Source organism: Carassius auratus, chromosome 31 (assembly GCF_003368295.1).
Source record: "Carassius auratus strain Wakin chromosome 31, ASM336829v1, whole genome shotgun sequence".
NCBI classification, from domain to species: domain Eukaryota; kingdom Metazoa; phylum Chordata; class Actinopteri; order Cypriniformes; family Cyprinidae; genus Carassius; species Carassius auratus.
Window position 1 is genome coordinate 25,663,294 of NC_039273.1, and position 19,941 is coordinate 25,683,234.

The 19,941-nt window shown below is 36.4% G+C and overlaps 1 protein-coding gene across 18 annotated transcripts in view; it reads right to left on the reverse strand.

Annotated features, from left to right (window-relative positions):
• Positions 1-19,941, reverse strand: part of LOC113050982 (receptor-type tyrosine-protein phosphatase F-like) — a 183,904-nt gene that overhangs the window by 62,661 nt on the left and 101,302 nt on the right. For 8 of the 18 annotated variants that reach the window (XM_026214512.1, XM_026214508.1, XM_026214511.1 and 5 more), the window contains 5 exons: positions 19,493-19,681; positions 15,539-15,556; positions 13,242-13,352; positions 9,760-9,771; positions 4,109-4,378 (listed from right to left, as the gene is read on the reverse strand). In XM_026214512.1, the coding sequence (XP_026070297.1) occupies positions 4,109-4,378; positions 9,760-9,771; positions 13,242-13,352; positions 15,539-15,556; positions 19,493-19,681 (600 nt within the window). The remainder of the gene's footprint in view (positions 1-4,108; positions 4,379-9,759; positions 9,772-13,241; positions 13,353-15,538; positions 15,557-19,492; positions 19,682-19,941) is intronic. The other 10 variants (XM_026214519.1, XM_026214510.1, XM_026214518.1 and 7 more) reach the window with 3 other exon arrangements.

A 19,941-nucleotide genomic window follows, 5' to 3' on the forward strand; every position in this document is an offset into this window, starting at 1 on the left:
GATTCACTGAGTGATGAGGAGCTCAGAGCAGCCTACATTTACAAACTAATACAGTAATCAGTGCTGAGTGGATCATTTATAAGTTGTAGCCCGAAACTGATTGCAACTTACATGACAAAAATGTGGTCAGTAACCTATTCAATAATGTCATACATTTAAGGTAAACTATAATCAGACTACTTTTTACTTTTAGTGTTCCTGTAGCTCATTGCATTATCAAGCAAGGTTGGGGGTTCGATTCCCCGGGAACACATGATAGGTAAAAATTGATAGCCTGAAAGCACTGTAAGTAGCTTTGGATAAAAGTGTCTGCTAAATGCATACATTTAATTTAATTTACTCTTGAACTAATTAGTTTATCACATTGATTTAAATATGATAATATTGCGAAGAATACGAAGAGAAAGAAAATATATTACATTTATTGTTATTAACAACATGAAGTACATTTAAACATACAATTACATAAAGATTTCCCAAACTGGCATTCGTGAAGGAACTGCAGGGGGTCTGTGAGTTAAATGAGAATCAAATAATTAAATAAAATACATAATCATTTTAAAATAGCAACTATCAAAATAAAAGACTTGCTAAAAATGTTTAAATATTTTATTTGTTTGCCTACATGTCATGTGACCATTAACCAACATCAGAGAACTGTGAACATGCAAATGTGATGCTTAATTATTAAAATACGTATTTTCAACTCTCAGGGGTTCTTCAAGTAAATAGGTGAAAGAGGTTCAGCTGACAAAAAAAAAAAAAATATATAATAATAATAATAATTAAAGCTGCAAGCAGCGATGAACGGGACCTCGCACACGGGCTCACCGGCAGCGAGTGGCTTTAGTAAATAGGTGAACGGTGAGAAACATGCATTTAAACTCATAAATATAAGTGGAATACATCAAAGTTTACTCCATATTTGTGCCAATCTTTGTGTTGCCAGCAGGTGGTGCTCTCATTATAATGGACTATTGGCCTTCAGATGTGTTCAGGGCAGGACTGTTATCGAACATGTGAAGTTTGGGGAAGATCGAACAAATTATGCCTGAGTTACAACAACTTCTCTTGCTGTGGCGAGACATCAAAATTTGTCATGACGCCATGGACATGCCCTTTAACAAAAACTCAAGATCTCCACAAGTTAACATTGCACAGGCCTTTAGATTAGACTGACTACAAAAAATACATTAATCTCAAAAAAATTCTAGGAGTAGTTTGTCACAGCATGCAACATGTCACTTCCTGTTGCCAGCAGGTGGCGCTATGACTATAACTGAATATGGGCATGTAGATCTGTTAAGGGCAGAAGTCTTATCTAACATGTGAAGTTTGGGGCAGATTGGACATTGTAAGTCTGAGTAACAGCAACTTCCTTTTTCATGGCGAAACATCGAATTTTGTCAGGCCGCCATGGACACACCCTTTAACGAAACCTCAAAATCTTCGCAATTTAACATCGCAAACACCTTTAGATTTAACTGACCAAGTTTGGTGTTGATCTGAACATATGGTTACATGCAAACAAAAAAATTTGGATAATCATTCAATATGAATACCTTATTGCTATTTGGTGAATAATATGTAATCATGTACTGAGTTTTCCGTTTTCTGCACATTGTAATTCTCCTCGTTAATAACCTAAAGCGGCTAATGAAACGGAAGTCTCACCCATAGGCTTACTTCTGCATTAAGGAAAAAGGTGGATAGAGCGAGTTGTATTGTAGTTGCAAGAGTCTCTGGTTTCCTGAGTGGCTTACAGTGAGTTGCTATCATGCTCTTAATGATTTGGAGTGAGTTGTTAGTTGTGCTTACGAGCTAGAATTAAAGAGCCCATTCCTAGGTGTGTATGATATTCTGGTGTACGAGCACACCTATTTGTCTTTTAGCATCATTTTATCGTTCAAATCTTTAAACCGTTGTGTGAGAACAACAGTATTTACAACATGACACAAGGTGTAGCCTCTTTCTAGATTTCACAGCACGGTAATTCAGAGAGTGCGCTCTTTCACGCAAGCGTTTAACATGATAAATTTGGGACAATGAAATGTTTCGAATGGATTCATTATCGCACAACAGTGCTAAAAATAATCCTTAATGATGATTCGGAGCTCAGAGATTCTGTTCGCGCTGTCAAGGCAGAATAAAGGAGGAGAGAGATCTCCTCATCACATTTCAGCTCTGATGAAACATTGATGAGGTGATTGCATGCGCCGTCTGTCTGTGTCGATGGGAATCCCCATGAGTGTGTTATTGATGAGATCTCTCTCTCTCTCAACGTTTCTGGGCCCAGTCTGATTAGAGCAGCTTTGTTTCTTATCGTTCAGATAATCACAGATAATCACTGACTTTAAGTACACAACTGATATCAATGCTAGATGTATGGATCACTTATGGACAAAGATTATAAAAGCAATGTATTCATTTAAATTAATGTAACCAAGCATCATATCATATTACTACTTTACTTGAATATAAATATTTCTGTATTACTACATTTTGAAAAGAAAATTTAAATGCACTTGTCATTTAAGTGGGTACAATTGTAGTTTGCATAACTAATTCACAAACAAAATTATTATTTCTTTCTTTAATATCCAACCAACAAATTAACAACTAATTCTATTATTATTATTATTAACAAAAATATACTTTTATTCACCAAGGATGCATTAAATCAATCAAAAGTGACAGTAAAGACATTTATAAAATTACAAAATAAATTATATTTCAAATAATTGCTAATTAAAATGTCACAGTATGCACAAAATATTGAGCAGCACAACTCTTTACAACATTAATATTAATAAGAATAATCATCAATAAGCAAATCGGCATATTAAAATGATTTCTGAAGGATCATGTGACACTGAAGACTGGAGTAATGATGATGAAAATTACATCTTTAAATATATTTAAAAGGAAATTGCAATACTATTTCACAACATTACATTATTTGGTAACACTTTATAATAACTGCACACTATTAATCATTAATTAAGCATTAGTAAACAGATAATTCATAATTTATAAAGCATTAATAGACAGTAATAATCAGTTTATAAATACAGATATAAATGCTTTATTCTTGATTTAAAAGCATATCTATAATGTGTAATTTCATACTTTATTCATGATCAATTTATAATTTTTCAATGAAGTATATAGCATTATTTACAAACCAGTTATTTAGGAGTTGCCAGTGATTCATAAGATCACAAGAAATGTAGTAAATTCAGGTAGTTATAAAGCATTTAGTAGTGGTCAGTTAACTATTTATGTGAGCTCATCTAAAGTGAGGACTAGTTATGCCTTGTAAAGCATTTATAAAGGATATTTAAATGCTCAGTTATCTTCTAAACAAAAAAAACAGAAACACAACACAGTGATACAGAACATAGAAATATTAACAGCCTTTAAATCTCATTTGTAAAAGCTTTACAAGGCATAAATAGTCCTCACTTTAGATGAGCTCACAAAAATAGTTAATAACAACTACATGAATTAACCCTGAATTACAGTAGAAATACATGTTAATAAACCATTTATTAACACTATAGGTAACTATTACTATATGTCTGAATAAAAAGATGAATGCACATTTAAATAGTTTATTAATCATTTACTTACAATTTCTAAGTGATCTTATGAACCACTGACAACTCTTTAATAACTGTTGTGTAAATAATGCTATACTTAATTTAGAAATGATAAATTGATCATTAATAAAGTATGAAAAAACAATTATTAAATACATTATAGATATGCTTTTAAATCAGGTATAAAGCATTTATATCTGTATTTATAAACTGCTTATAAATGTCTATTAATGCTTTATAAATTATGAATTAACTGTTTCCTAATGCTTAACTAATGATTAATAGCATGCAGTTATTATAAAGTGTTACCCATTATTTAACTTTTTTTTATCAAATTAATGCAGCCTTAGTGAGCATAAAAATACCTCTTTCAAAAACGTCAAAACATCTCAAACCTTTGAATGTTAGTGTATCTTTAATTATATATAAGCATGACTACTTTTCACACAAGTGCAAACCTTAAGCAGCCCCTGCGTGACTTATATCTGAGGTGAAGCGTCTCTTACCTTTGACGGTGATCTGAGCCGTGGTGTCGATCATGCCCAGGGAAGATATGGCCACACAGGTGTAGTTAGCCGATTGGTGGATGTTGGTGAGCTCCAGCACATTTCTGCCAATGGGCATCTCCTCCTCTTTGGTGAGTTCCTGTTCCCCCTTCATCCACTTCACATAGGGCATGGGAGCGCCCACCGCCACGCAGGTGAGGTTCACGCTGCCGCCTGGCATCACCTCGTGATTGGTGGGTGGGATCGAGAAACGTGGTGGCACTCGCCGGACTGTTGGAGGAGCGCAGATGATGTAATAAGCAGAATACAGATACAGAAGGGCAGGGAATATGCTTCAGGAATGGCTCTGACTATACACCAATGACATCTAGGGTCTGCACTGTAGCTATGAGAGATATGAAATATGAATTAGCTCTCTCTATATCTTAATGATTAATCTGATCGGACAAATGCCAAGCATAATCAAAGTAACAAAGCTGAGAGCCTTAATTTACTAAACATTCACCATATAAGAGCCTGTTCTGACAGTAAATACATTTCAACGCCTTTCTTGTCTTTACAGTCGAGTGTTCGTATTGTCTCATTAAATTCAACTTCTGCCAAAGAGCTGGAAAGCTATTCACCATTATATCACTAAATGAACTCTGCATTACAAATATATAGTCAAGAGTAACATCAATCAAAGTCAGTAAAATCAGTTCCAGTAGCACTGAGGTGTGCAGTGCTTTTTTCTGTGCTCAGGACCTCGGCGGACAGTTGAATGTCACGAACTTTAGTCTTTTTCTTCCCTGTGACTGATAGGTTTAAAGTGCAATGCACATTTCCTTTATTATTTCATAGATATAAACAGGGATATTCAGACTCTGAAAGCTGAGATTTCCAATGCCTGTCACTTATAAAGTTTCTAATATTCGCCACCCCTTGCATTTTTGTTTATTTATGATTATCAATAATTTGATTATGCCTTCAGCAATCAATGAGACTGTACGGCTAATTTAACATCAACAGCCTTTTTTATATACAGTATATGCTGCCTTTTTGCTAAAAAAAAAATATTTCCATATGCCTTATTTAAATATTGGCACGACAATGTCCATTCTAACATTGTAAACCTTTATTTTTTTGCATCTAATTAAGATCAATAATGCCATGATTTGACAGCAGAATGTCCTCACCATGTTTAGTTGGTGTGAAGCCAAAGCCAAACCATCCTGTCCACTGAATTCACAGCAAACACACTGTGTATCTCCAGGGCAAACCATAACGAGAAGCATATTCTGTAGACTTCATGGTTAAACAGCCTTCTGAGAGCGTCCATGGAGAGCCCACTAATAAACCGATCTTTTATAATGTCTCTCCTTATATAAAGAGGAATTGTTTTCAGATGGCAGCTGAGTTTAACAAGGAGCTCTGCAGCCAGACGTCTGCCTATATTTCATGGATAAACAAGTCTCACTTCTCTCATCCAAATCTGAACATTACCTGCTCATTTCCTCACACAGGAAATGATTGCTGATAAATGAGGAAAGTATGCGGCTGAGCGATTACAAATGCTCAGTATTTATTTGACTTGAATGCAGTTTCTGGAAAGTGCAGCATTGACTATCACCCAAAGACCAGCAATAATCAGTCATCTCGCTCTGTCACAATATAAGGACAGTTTTCACTTTCAGCATTATTACAGTGGGTAAGGTGGGTAACTCTTTATTTTACCGAGTCCATGTTACAGATGTTACATTTACTTGCTATAGTAATAACAATAAATTATGCATAATTACATGCAACTAACCCTGAACCAAACCCTCATCCTAACTCTAACCATATAGTATGCAAGAAAAAATTAATCACAGCAAATTAAATGCATAGAACGAAGCTTTCAGCTCATGAGTTTCCTACATTTTTGCAATGCAATGCAATGCAATGCAATGCAAAAAAAAAACAAAAAACTCAGTGACAAAGTGACAAATGATAGTGGCTAGTAAAGGCCAAAATAGCACTCGGTTAGGCCACATAATTTTTTTTAACCACAAAACTTTTAACTCAGTTTTTTGTAATTTGAATATATCGCTGAGGTGCAGGTACCGTAAATTAATATTAATTTCAAAATGTTTTGATTCAAGCCAGGTAAACACTGAGCAAATTGTGCTTCTAGTGTGTGATCTGTACTGTCCGTGGCCAGAGGCGGCCGGACTGATCATCATCTCTGAGAGATACACACAGAGTTTGGACTTTTGGGATTGAGTTAAGTTTGTTAGTCGGGCAGGAATGCCTGCAGGTGTAAGAGTGCAAGAGAGACATCACATTAATCCATGTTAGTCACTGTACATAGAGAGGATGATGTTACCCATGGACATGAGGGATGGTCACGACATAATGGCAAGAGTTTCACCCAGTTAGAGGTTGTTAAGAAAGTTTGAGAAGTCTCTGCTGGCTAGTAAAACAGACTGGCGTGAGCGATGTGAGCGATGCCAGCAGTCATGGTGAGATTAGAGAATGGGCTGAGCTGACTTTAGTCACTGATCTCGTGAGAATATTGCTGGGAGTGTTAACAGAGCAATGAAAGCTTGCAGTTAGACATGCAGACAAACACATATGCATGCATGCATGCACACATTCAATCTGAAAAGAGGAAGAGAGTGCAAGGAGAGAGAGAGAGAGAGAGAGAGAGAGAGGAGGTTTTGAAGGTGAGGTTATTGTAGGTAGATGGGGTTTATTCAGTGCACAAGCAATTTCATACACACGCATGTACACACATAAACAATCCCATGCACATCAATGGTCATGCAAGCATGAAGCAAAAAAGCACACATAGGCGATAGTCAACAGAGCATGTATGTGTGACCCACAGACTTAAACACCAATAAATGAAAAAATAATAAAACATTTATAAAATAGTGCAAAGATACCAATTTTAACTTTGTCTGCTCAACAGAAAATAAAACATGGTTGGATAACTCTTTGAAACAAGCTGTGATCAGAGAGGGATTCTACAACAAGCAAACTCCTGATCCTGCCAATGTTTCTGCTGTCAGGGATGGACACAACAGCTCAACCGTCTTCTGTGGTTTCAACTCGCTGTGAATCTTCTGCTGGATTATTGAGAACCAGTCTCTAATCGGCATCAAACAAGTGCTTTACAGAAATACGAGAAACATGAACTCAGGGTCCAAGAACAACATGCCAAAGAAGAGTAAATCTTTTGAAACTGCCAGGTTGGCTGGATTTAGTCTGACCCTCACTGATATACGGTTGCATCGACAAAAACATAAAACAAATAAACAAACAAAAATATATACGTAATATTAGTGACAAAAAACAAGAAGAAGAAAAAACCGTGCGTGAATGTTCTCTATAATAGACAAGAGAAGTCAAATTTTTGACTACAGGGTGTTGAAATGTCTAATTTGTGCTCTGCAGGTGCCAATGAGAGAGACTGCAGAACAACAGCGTGTAAGATATCTCGCCCAAGGCTATATCAAGTGAATTATTCATTAAGACATGAAGACCTGAAGAGATGATCAGCACAGAGATCGGGCTGACCTAGAAACGACTGCCAGAAACCTGGGACATGTCAACCCAACCAGAACCTCTTTATCAGGAACCGTTTGCCATATGGTTATTTGAAAGTTCCTAATGTTACATTATATATATTCTTCAGATGATTCTACTGGTTTCTGGACTTTTAAATATATATATTTTTCCTAAATCTGTTTAATAATAAATAAATAAACAAATAATATACAACACAATTGATTAATTGATTGTATTTTTTGTGGATTAATTATGCACACAACCATGCCAAAATATCTCATTTTTATTTCTGAAATGAAATGCATCTAATAAACATATAACAGCATTATTTAAAATTTAAGGTACAACTTTATGTGCAAAACATGGAAAGTTTTGTTGAAACAAAGAAAATATCATTACAAACAAAAAATAAACAAATAAAAATCATGATGATCTGAATGGAATGCAACATAAAGTTGTATATAATATATAAAACTGTAAAACTTTTTTGGTGCAAACTGGAAACTACTTTTTTGTAAGGACATTTGCTGTGTGTGTCCTGAACCACCATATTCTTTGACAGTATGTTGTTTCTATTTTCCTTAAGCTTCCACACTTCAAAGGGAAAAAGCTAATTTGTCAATGTCATGCATTGTTCTAGCCCAACTGAAACGGCTTGTTTCTGCAAAAATGTGACATAAGGAGGACATTGTCTTCCTCCTATATGAAGAATAGATGCCCGGGTTCAATCGCACCGGGTTTTTGGAAGGATAATGACACTCTTTTAAACAAACAACGCTGGGACGAAAAACCTCTTTTGCTTTCTGCCATCTTATTTGCTGTCTGTTTGTATTGTTCTCCACATCGGAAGTCCTCACCAAATGACTGAATCCAGAACAAACAATGAAAGCTGCTTTAGCCAGCTTAAATACTTGAGAGCTCAAAAGGCTTTCTGGCAGTTCACAGAACAAGCCCTCTGAAGATGGAGCAGAGAGGGGATTGCTGCCATCTTTGAAATTTGAACTGGTATATAAACAGGTCTGAGCCGCAAAGCTAAGGGTGGATTCCTCTGTTTGTTCTTTGACCTCTGAGTTCAGGCTTTAAACAACAGGAAATCATCCTGTTCATTTAGAGAGAATGATGCTGACAGACTACGCTGTACAAAACACCTCCTTAAAACATGAGCATGCACACAAGAAAACTTCTGTACATAAAAATACTTCAGACAAACAAAATATCTGCCAGAGATCCTTGTGACACAAAGGGTGTTTTCACACTTCACATGCTTCGCATCTTCTGAGATGATGCCAGGAGATAAATGCAAGTGTAATGTAATGTAATTTGAGTATCATTGAGATACTATTACAGTTTTTATTATTATTATTTTGGGTAAGTTTTTATTTTATATTTTCAGTTTCCATTTTAATAAAATAATGTGTTTATGTTTATTTATAATGGTAACTAGCTTAAAATAAGTTTAGATATTTTAAGGTAACTTTTATTTAATATCATGCAACATTACTTTTTTTCATGGTTTTAGTTTTAGTTAACTATAATAACCTTGGTAAAAACCAAAGGAACAAAAACACAGTTGTATAATGAAGAGTCCTTACACTGCTATAGGACAGCAGTTCACAGCTAAATGTGAAACAACTCAAACTAGAAGTGCAGTTTTTAAAACAAGGACCAGATGGATGTTTCTTTTGGGCTTTTGCAGTTTGCAATTGGTATGCATGTAAAACAACACAAAACAAATAAAAAAAGCATAACTGAAAGACTCAACACTGGTTTCCATTTTTTTTTAAACAAATGCACCATAGATGAAGCCAAAAAACACAACACATCGATCTCAGGTTCAAACTAAGTAGTCGAAGTGTGAAAACAGCCTAAAAGATCCCTGAAGTTGCTTTAGGGCTCTTTACACAAAACTACAAAACATCCACAGTTCTGACACATGCATCATGAAGAAAAAGGCCAAGCTGAAATGCGAGACAGCATCATGCATGTGGAAGAGGAGGATGAGAGAGATTCAGGTAGAGCAGAGCTCCAGAGAGACAGCACATGACAGCAGGGGACGCACGCCGCCTCCCGTCCACCGGCCGACCCTCTGCGTAGGAGGAGAGATAGTGAAAAGAACGCACCTTCCCGCTGGTCTGAGAGTGAGGAGTGGATTGATTTTGGATGGCAGGGTGCGATGATGATGGAGGAAGGGAAAAAAGAGAAGAGAGGTGGAGGAGGAGGAGGAGGAGGAAGACAAGGAGAAACAGAGAGAGTAAAACAGGCAAATATTCCGCTTATCCATAAAAGATATGTGAGACGAGAACATGGAGACAATCACACCCCCAAAACACACTCACACATCCATTCATTTACAGATTTGATCTTGTATTATAAATCAAGGTGTATTTTATGACAGCTTATGCATTACATTCAGGCCAGATTTGAAGTCGATACATTGCAAGCGCATACTGTATTTTCTGAAAAATAAGTTGCACGGGGTCAAAATTGCAGAGAGAGAGAGAAAAAAAAAGATGCACTGGTCACATGTTCTTATTACAGTTGCATGGCATTATTACACTCATAAATAATATAATAAAATATCAGAGAATGAAAGGTTTGCAAACATTATAAATACTATAAACATTAGTGCCAGACAATATTTATAGTATTTGTTAAAATTTATGAATTTGTTAAATGCATCACACAAGTCGCTTTGCAATATTTAAGTTTGCAGCACGATTCAGATGATAGAAAAGTGACATATTCCAGAAAATACAGTACTTAACATGCATTCTTGCCTTGCAGTGGTGATGACTAACCGCAGGAGCAAATTACTATATAATTATTATAGACTAACCCCAACCCTACCCAACAAGAAAAACGCTTGCATTTTTAGAATAAAAAAGGACTGAATTGTATATGTACACCTGTGTGCATGTAAAATGAATGAATTAACCTATGGTATGTCTCTCTGCAATCTCTTTCTGCCTACAACTTACACATTTACAACAGCACAAACACACACGCATATAAACAAACACAGAAGAAGCATGATGCAAGACCCTCAACAGTGCTTGAGGGTCTGAGTGTGATAAGGCACATGAGAATGAGAGTGAACACACACACACACACACACACACAATCTTTCACATGAAAGGATAAGCAGTTATGAAATGATCACTCCTATATACAGTGATAAACACCTACTCACTGCAGTTGAACCCAAGCATAGAAAAAAAGACAGATAAATAAGAGTAAAAGAGAGACGAGGAGGAAATGCACTAAACAATCACACACAGGCCCACACACAGCGTTCAGAAGAGATCTGTTAAGAGTACGTGTGTGTAAGTGAAGTTTGAACACCTGGAAAGAGACACTTGTTAGACAGACTATAAAGAAGAACAAAACCACTTCACAGCATACAGAAAACATTCTCATTAGCAGGGCTGGCCGATAAGATTATAAACACTGACTGTATTTAAAGCAGTGATAAGATGGTACGTTTGATTCATTTAGGTGAATCAGTTTCAATGAATCAATTCAGGAATCAACTGATTCACTGATTCAGTAAATCAATTCATGAAAGTGCATGTGAGGCAATTTATACGCCTTAATATTTAGTCAAATATATATCTTAACCAATGCTGATGTGTTTACTAGTAAATGCTGTTATGTTTACTGTGCAATACTATTCAGAATTATAAAATATTCTCATTCATTCAGTGAAAAAACAAGCATTCGAAAGCAATTCTTGATTATTCTAAATATATTTTTTACTGTATTTAACTTTAACAATTTTGAATTCATTCCTTGCAATGAAACTAAATCATTTAAAGCAAATACTAAAATATTGAGATATTGCCATTATTATTGAATGGCTCTATCGTCCAGCCCTACTCATCAGTTATAGAATAACAATGGATGAGAAATGCATACACACACAGTGATAAGCCTACAGAGTTCACTTGACCATAAAGACCACATATTCAAACCCTTGAATAGAAAAGCAATAAGAGTATGACACTACCAGTGAAAAATTCATGGACTTACAAAATGAGAACATCTCTCTCTCACCATAAAGCATCAGATGCTCATACATATATATTAAATGTCATTCATCAAAAGGCAAGTCCTGAGAGCGTGTGTGGTCTGTGTAAAGATCAAAGGGCTCCTGAGAGAATTCACACGATATGATCTGCACGATGCATCATTTATATGAGCTTCTCTCCTATTGGTCGAGGCCTTGAGGAAGAAGACCAGGAAAATTTATGGACAAAGATTTGTGTCTAGTTCTCATTTCCCCTGTTTTCATTTCACATACACAAATGTAAAAATTCAGAAGAACAATGTATCACCATGTTTGAAGGTCTGAATTTGAAGTGTCCTTTAAGCACTTGCCAGGCAAAAGTGGCTGTTAAATAAGGCATTTCTTTGAAACAAGGCTTCAGTGGTCTCTACATCTGCTGTAATAGATCCCAACATTAATGAGGGAATTTCCACAACGGGATTCTCCGTTCTAGTCTGCAAGTCTCAACACGGTCCTTTCCTTGATGAAGCCCTGACAACACTTTCCTCCAGCCTTCATGACCAGCAGCATTAGAGGGCATTATATCTCATTTGCTACTCTTTACTATTTTTAAACATATTCTGCACTTGTTCCTGAAGTCCTATTATAATGCTAATCAGGTTTCATGCACAAAAAATGTACCTCTCTCTCGCATTACCAATTAAACAGGCTGCATTTGCTACTGTACCTTTAAGACCTTTAAGACTTTTAATGATCTCTGGTGAAAGGCCGACCTCCTCACAACTAACAACTAATGCAATATAAACTGTAAAGTTATGGAATTAATAAGTTAAAACACATTAAATATGTCAAAAATAATAGAAATAGCAATGATCACTGTGAAAAAAAGCTATTTAAATATATCAGTGTAAATCAACTATAATCATCTTGGATTTAAAAGCTTTTAAAAAGTATATTAAGTGTAAAGATATTAAGTGAATTTCAAACTATTCATTTCAATGAACTGATTCGGGATTAAAATATTGATTCAAAGATTTGTTTGCTCAAAATGGTCATAAAAGTGGCAGTATATGTTCTAAAATGTTTTAATAAAAAAAAAAGATAAAATAAGTAAAAATACACATACCCTTAAAATATACGTTAGATTTTTTTTCATCGTAATTTTTTACTAGTTTGCTACTAGTATTTTAAAGTAAAATTACATGTTTGTCCTGTTAAATCTATGTATAATTTTTCACTTTATACAGTAATGTATAGATTTGTAACTTTAAAATTTAGTCAAATTTAACATACTCTAGTAAAAGTTCAAAGGTTTTAAATGATAAAGCGATGTAAAAACATATCTAGGCAAATACTGTTTACTATGCATCACTATTTAGCAAAAGCTGTGTGGAAAACATTTCTCGATTATTCAAAACTGGAAACCAGTGGAGCAGTTCTCCGCTGCAGAACTGTGTTTCTGTTAAGACAAATGGGTGATTAGAGAGAAACGTGAGCTTTTGAGTGACAGGTCCTGTTCTGGCCGTGCTAAAGCCTGTGTGGAGAGCAGATCGAGGTGAAATGGGATGGGGTTTTAGATTTGGTTGCAGATCTTACCTCTGACGTAGAGGTTGGCAGGAGCGGAGTAGCGTGTTCCTGCGCTGTTCACCGCCACACACTCGTACTTGCCCTGGTCCGATTCCTCGCTGTTCTCAATCTGCAGAGCCCCTGCAAACACAACACACACAATCACAAACGCTCTCTCACACACTCACAAACAATCTCAACCTCCATCGCTTTAAACCAAGGCAGTCTGAGGAACAGAAACTATTTTTCTGCCTAAACAACACATACATACACACTGACTAACACCCGGCTGGCATATGACCTTTCTTGTCTCTCTAAACACAGAAAGAAAAGAGCAACATCTTTCACTCCATAATTCAATAAATCTAAAGCAAACGGCGTTATTTATTCATTGTGGCAAGTACAAAGACCTGCAGGCTATGCCAGCTATAAACGTCACTGTATATAAGCTCTGCTATTCTGCGAGCCGAGACAAAGCCGTGCTCTTAGAGAACGAGAGGTAATACAACCGTTGCAATTACTGTCAATACATCTTTAAGAAATCCACTGACAAGAAATATTGCAAACAAAAGCAGTTCCAGGTGGACTAAAACTAAAAGTTTGTTTTTTTCTGATGGCAATGTCATAAAGATCTCGCAGTTCATTATCTCCGTCTTCACACTGTCACTTACCTGGGTTCGGCATTCTGTTGATAACACATGAAAAGGTTCATATACATTGCGTTTTTGACAAAAATCGTTAGCTCATTAGGTGTTTTAGTATGGCGGTGCTGTTTGTTTGCGTGATGTGACATACATCATGCAATCTGTGGATGATGGAAGCACACTGTGAGAAATAAAAATGCTGTCAAAGAGTATTTCAGAAGTATTCCTGAAATGCATTATGGGATGGGTTTGAACGTGTGCATTAACAATAGAAACATTATCGAAAGACTGTGAGTGCATGGGACCAGAGCATTAACCTCGCTCCACGAGAGTCTTTAAAACATTTACAGCACACATAAACACATACACACACATATGAGATCTGTTCCAAACTCAAGTGAGCTGTAAAAAAATACTTGTAGAATCACCCGGGGTTATTACTGTTTACTAAAAGTATTCAAAAAAGTACTTTAAATAAGGTAAAAAAACTATATACACTTATTTTATTTTGGTTATTTGCCAAGGGAACATTTATCATAACATAAATCTAAAAGTAAACGCCACCAATTATGTAAAACTACTTTTCCCAACATTCTCTGTGTCAGCATAATGAAATACTAAAATACAGAGTTAAATCATAAATCGCACACCTAATGCATGTTTTATTCTTTATTGTGTTGAACAAGTAGTGAAAATGATTCCTATGCACATTTTATGTTTAGAAGTATCTTCCTAGAAAGGTGAAGATTCTTTGATTTGGTATTAGGTATCTTTTTAATTATGCTGTTTGTAATGGCTTTTTGTTGCAGTACATAGAAATGCAGCTCAGCAGTGTTTGGAACAGAGCTACTGTCTCTTCTTCTCTAGTCATCAGGAAAGCAGACTTTTTCTATCATGTATTACATCTGAAGCGCCGGTGTCATCCTGACATTGAAAGATGCTGTTCTGCCCTCTCTCTGTCTCATCTCACTTTCTCACCCTGATATTCTCTCAGAGTTACAGTCAAATCTTGCATTTCTTTCCTTCTACATCAGTCCTGTCATATCAGTGGTGAGTTTTCTATCCCTCAGTTGAGCCGTTCTGGACTCTTCAGCCGGAGACGAGAGGTGCTCGGTTAATACAGACTGTCATAATGACATTACATTTTTCTGCTGCTGGGAATGAGATGTTGTTCAGGTATCTCGCAATTTCTCAAGCCACACTGCAGCTCTCCTCAGTTATTGATCAGACAAACTGTCAGCCATCTGGACAGTAAGTAAAGGTCAGTTCTGCACAAAATGACAGTTAAGCTCATATCCCCCACTTTCACATATTTAACTTCAGCCTTTTTGGTAATTATTGCTATATTCTCAATGAGGATCCTCAAAATAACATATGACAAAAATAATATATATACTATATATACATAAAAATGGTAATCAGATGCATTTGTTTTTGTGTCTTTTGATTGGTAGAGGGATGTATTATTTTCAGTAAGACTGAATCAGACGTCCATTAGTGAGACAGACGAGCAGAGGTTCATGCACAGAGACGAGGCCGGATCGAAGATGAGGAGGAAGACGAAGAGAAAGACTCCAGAATGAGAGAGAAGGTGGGGACAGGGTGATGGAGGGGGACACTTGGGGGTGAGAGAGGAATCGAATGATGACGCATTTGGATGTTTTCTGTTTTCAGCATTCTTACCTCTGATTGGTGTACCACCTGGTGAGGTAATATGAATGCAAATAAGATTAAAGAGAACTGTTAGTGTGAAAGAGAGGATAGCGAGAGAGAGAGAAGAGGAAAGAAAAATATTTCTTATTTAAGAAGCAGCATATACAATCCTCCCCAGAAGACGTTCGGCTCTTCTGTTCTCAGTCTGTGTTAATTCACATTATATAGCTTACATTGCTGCTTCAGGCCAGAAACATACAATATGAAAGTGTGCAAGGTCCTGTTGTACATATATGATGTTCAATCTCCAGAACCCAAGAGAGTTACTTTGCTAAATGTCTGTGCAATTAAAACAGCTGTGTTATTGTGAGGGTAGCTGGCTATAAAACATTCATTTGAACTAAATTGCACAGCAAAACATGACAGTAATGTCCATAGAAGAAGAGTTTCAGTAATATCTGCAATAGCATCCCTTGTACTTGAGTTTAGAGTTCATGTAGATGTACTTGTTTAGAGTATGTTTTGGCCTTTAAATGACTCATTCTTGTGAGCAGTAACAGTTTCATCTCTGTCTGCACAAGGGTCTTCTGCTATTTTTACAGTGATGCACAACTCTGGCCTTTTGATTTTTCCACAGCTGTGCTAAATAAATAGAGTTGTCTGAAGCATCACGGAAGAAAACCTTTTTGTGCAAACTGCAAAGTGATAGTTCAGATTCACTGCATCGACTGACCCTTGAGTCTTATTATTATTTCAAAAGAGACTTGTTTAACTTTGAAAAAGCTCCAGATACTTTCCATTTCATTGTTACCTTTTTTTTATGACCAAAATCATGTTGTAATTAAAACCTGTAGTAAATGCCTTGGAGTGTTGTTTTTATATATACTATACTTTGTGATATGTTGATATGAAAAGTTGCCTTAGATTTTAATCAAAAAGAGTCCATATAGAGTTTGTTGACTATGATGAAGATTCATGTCAATCTGGATCATTAGTCAACACTCCACCATGTGAAAACAGTGCGGATTTGGGAAGGGGGTCAGAGACACGAGGAAGCCCCTGTAAACTGTGTGGATCGTGGTCCATCAGCAGTTTACAGAGAGCCTGGCGTACACAGGGACCCTCAGAAAGCCCAGGATGTCCAGTACAGGACATGATTGAGGACTTTAAGGTGAGTCTGCAGTGTAACACAAACATAATGAAGAATAGTAAGACTTTACTATATCTTCACTATGGCAAGAGGGAGAAAACTTGAGTATGTGTTAATTTTTGCAGTTGGTAGTAAGAGTTCTCCATTCGTTGGCAGTCGAGAGACAGTCGCTATCAATCCTGGCTGTATTTAAGACTTTAAACAGCAGCTAAGCTGGACATCCGTTATCTTACTGAGTAGAAATCAATAATCAGCCCAACACATCTCTGTTCATAAAGATCGGCACACCAATCATCATAAATCACCTTCGGCCTGAGAGCTTAGTGTGGCGTAGTGGGTAAAAATTGGTAATGCATGTCTATGGGATCAGTGCTTTTTTATTATCTGTCAGATAAAAAAAAGTGTTTCGATTGCTTATAAAAGTAATTACACACCTCAAGAAGCTGATCTTTTTAAAGCATCATTTGTGTCTGTAGCACAAATGTTGCTAAAAAATTAAGTGCATAAATGATAAAAGATTTTTGTTTGAACAATGACGCTGATGCGTTTCCACAATAATTAACAGGGCCTAAAATTAACACTCGGTAAGCACCAAATGCACGTAAAAAAAAAGTATCAAAAACTCTTAATTGCCAGTTGGCTGGTAACTTAAAAAAAAATTAATTCCAACAATGCTTGAGTATGCAATATAGTGCAATTATCAAACTGCACAGACCGTGTTGTAATGCAACCTGATGTGCTTTGTGTTTCGAAGTAAAGCGTTGCGATATTTTCACGTGAGCTGCTCATGATAACAGTGTTTTCAATGTCTCAGAGTGGTTCACATTAAATACTGCTCCACACAAACGACATGTCCGTAAACGCTGTGAATTTGAATCGCTACAATTAGATTACAATTAGATGTGCTTCCAACGAATCACTGACTAATGGCAGGTGTTGGAAAATGTTCGTTTTAGGCCCTGCTTATTTACATCTAGAATCTAGAGAAAGAAAATTCTAGAAAATCTAGAAAAAGTTCTTAGTGCTGTATTTCCATTCTTAAAAACATTTAAAGTACACTTAAGTTTACTCTATGTGTTATATTACCTTGACATTAAATTACAGCAAACTGGGTGTATGACATCCTTTAACCTCGTTCTCTCTTCTGAACCCCTTAATCAATCTCAATATGTTTTTCCTCTGTTAGAAAGTAATATAAATACTATTGTTTGTATTCACCACTATAGAATTTGACCTAAGTGTGATAAAATTCTACCCCTAAATGTGAAAAGGGTCGACAGTAATGGACGACCTTTGGCTCGTGTGCAAGAAGCCTGCGTGCGTATATACTGAGAGGAGCAGGATTGCAATCCAGAGATACTCTCATATCCCATCTCTCTTTATCAGATTCGGTCTCACTGTCTGCGTATCGCCCGGCTGCATTGTAAACAGATTGTTGATTGGTGTCCAGGGCAGAATCACCTGCTTTGGCGAGGCTGGTGGTAATTACTCGTGCACAATGACATGCTCCAGTGAGATTAAGGTTCTGTTTGAAGTGGTAGGTATTGAATCATGAGTGCTTTTCCTATTTGTTCTTATGCATTCTGTAAAGGTCACAAATTGAAAAATTGTTTCATTAGCATTCGTTAATGGAAAAAGACCTTGGCGCTAATGGCTGGAGAGCAAAGTTAATCTCAGGATCAAATAATGGACTATATCCAAACAATTAAATGATGTGATTGTCTTGTAGCTGTGAGGTGGATTGGCCAACCCGGAATAATTTGACAAATACGGAGCTGTTTGACGATTGACGCAGGAAATGATCGTTGACAAGGGTCGACGATTCTAATCAAAACAAATCACTGTGCTGTCATGTTAATTATGTTTGTGTGTCCTAACCGGAGGGTTATGTGAATAATAACTGTGAGCCACTCTGTCTTCCTATTTGTTTCTGTTTACTTTAAGACATGCAATTAAACCGAAGGCTCATTTGGAACTGAAATGTCACTTATCGTACAGATGTGCAGCAATAGTAGGATTCTAAAAGTGAAGAATCCATTCATTTCCTCCATAGTGATTTAGCAAATGGAAACCTTTCCACACAGCCTTACGATGAGCTCTGAGGTTGTTAAATGACGATACATTGTGAGTTACCAAATTAACAATGAAAAAAATTGCACTATTCTGAATATTTTGTAATAATAAAGTCAAGCATATGGAATTTTATACTTTTAATCTGACATGTTTTGAAATAAGTATTTTTCGCTCACCAAGGTTGCATTTATTTGAACAAGAAATACAGTAAAAACAGTCCAATTTAAATAACTGTTTTTTATGTTAATATATATTTACAATTTAATTTATTCCTGTGATGTTAAGATTAATTTTCAGCAGTCATTACGCAAGTCAATGATACATTTTATTTTTCAGGATTATTTTTTGATGAAAAGAAAGCATTTATTTTTTTTATGTTAAATAAAAATCTTTTGTAACATCAGCAATATCTATGCTGTCACTTTCGATCAGATTAATGTGTCCTTGCTGAATAAAAGTATACATTTCTATTACAAAATGTAAAAAAAATCTTACGAAGAAATTTATTTTGCATTGTAATGTTATTTTTGATTAAATCCCATCATTCAAAAGGAATGGGAAGAATCTTCTGGAAAAGGTGGTCGCTCACTGCTGTGCTCTATCGTCTTTGAGGTTAAAAAAAAGATGTGGTTAGAAAAAAAAATTCATGTTCAGCAGGTGCCGTCGGCTTCATTGTTCGCAATCATCATCTTCGCAAAAGCGCTCATTATAATTCATTCTTCAAGCTCGTTTGCATTTTGTGTTTACAACGTTCTTTTTACCTGAACGGAGTTGCTTGATTCGTCCATTGCTGCTGTTAATGTCGACAGGCAGAAAGTCTTTAAACCAGGTGATCTCCGGGTCGGGGTTCCCGCTGGCAGCACAGAGCATGGTCGCAGTGCGTGTTCGCTCCACCACCTTCAGCTGCGGGCCCATGTCTATGGTGGGGAACCCGTGAGGGATCTGGTCCTCTGGAAACAACAAAGAGAGAGGCATCAGCACACATGATTGAATTGCATGATAAGCTGTGCTATTTTGGTCAGAAAAAAGCACCATGGCTCATTTTTCTCAAGCATAGCTCTTACAAATGTTCGTCTGCGGGACCACCCAGGGCGATTGGACGGTAACAGCTGAAATGCATGACTGTAAGACAGAGGTGGAGTAGAGATCACAGTGTGAAATCCACTGCTAGTGTAAATACGAGCGAGCCGATGCGTGACTAATCTGCCCG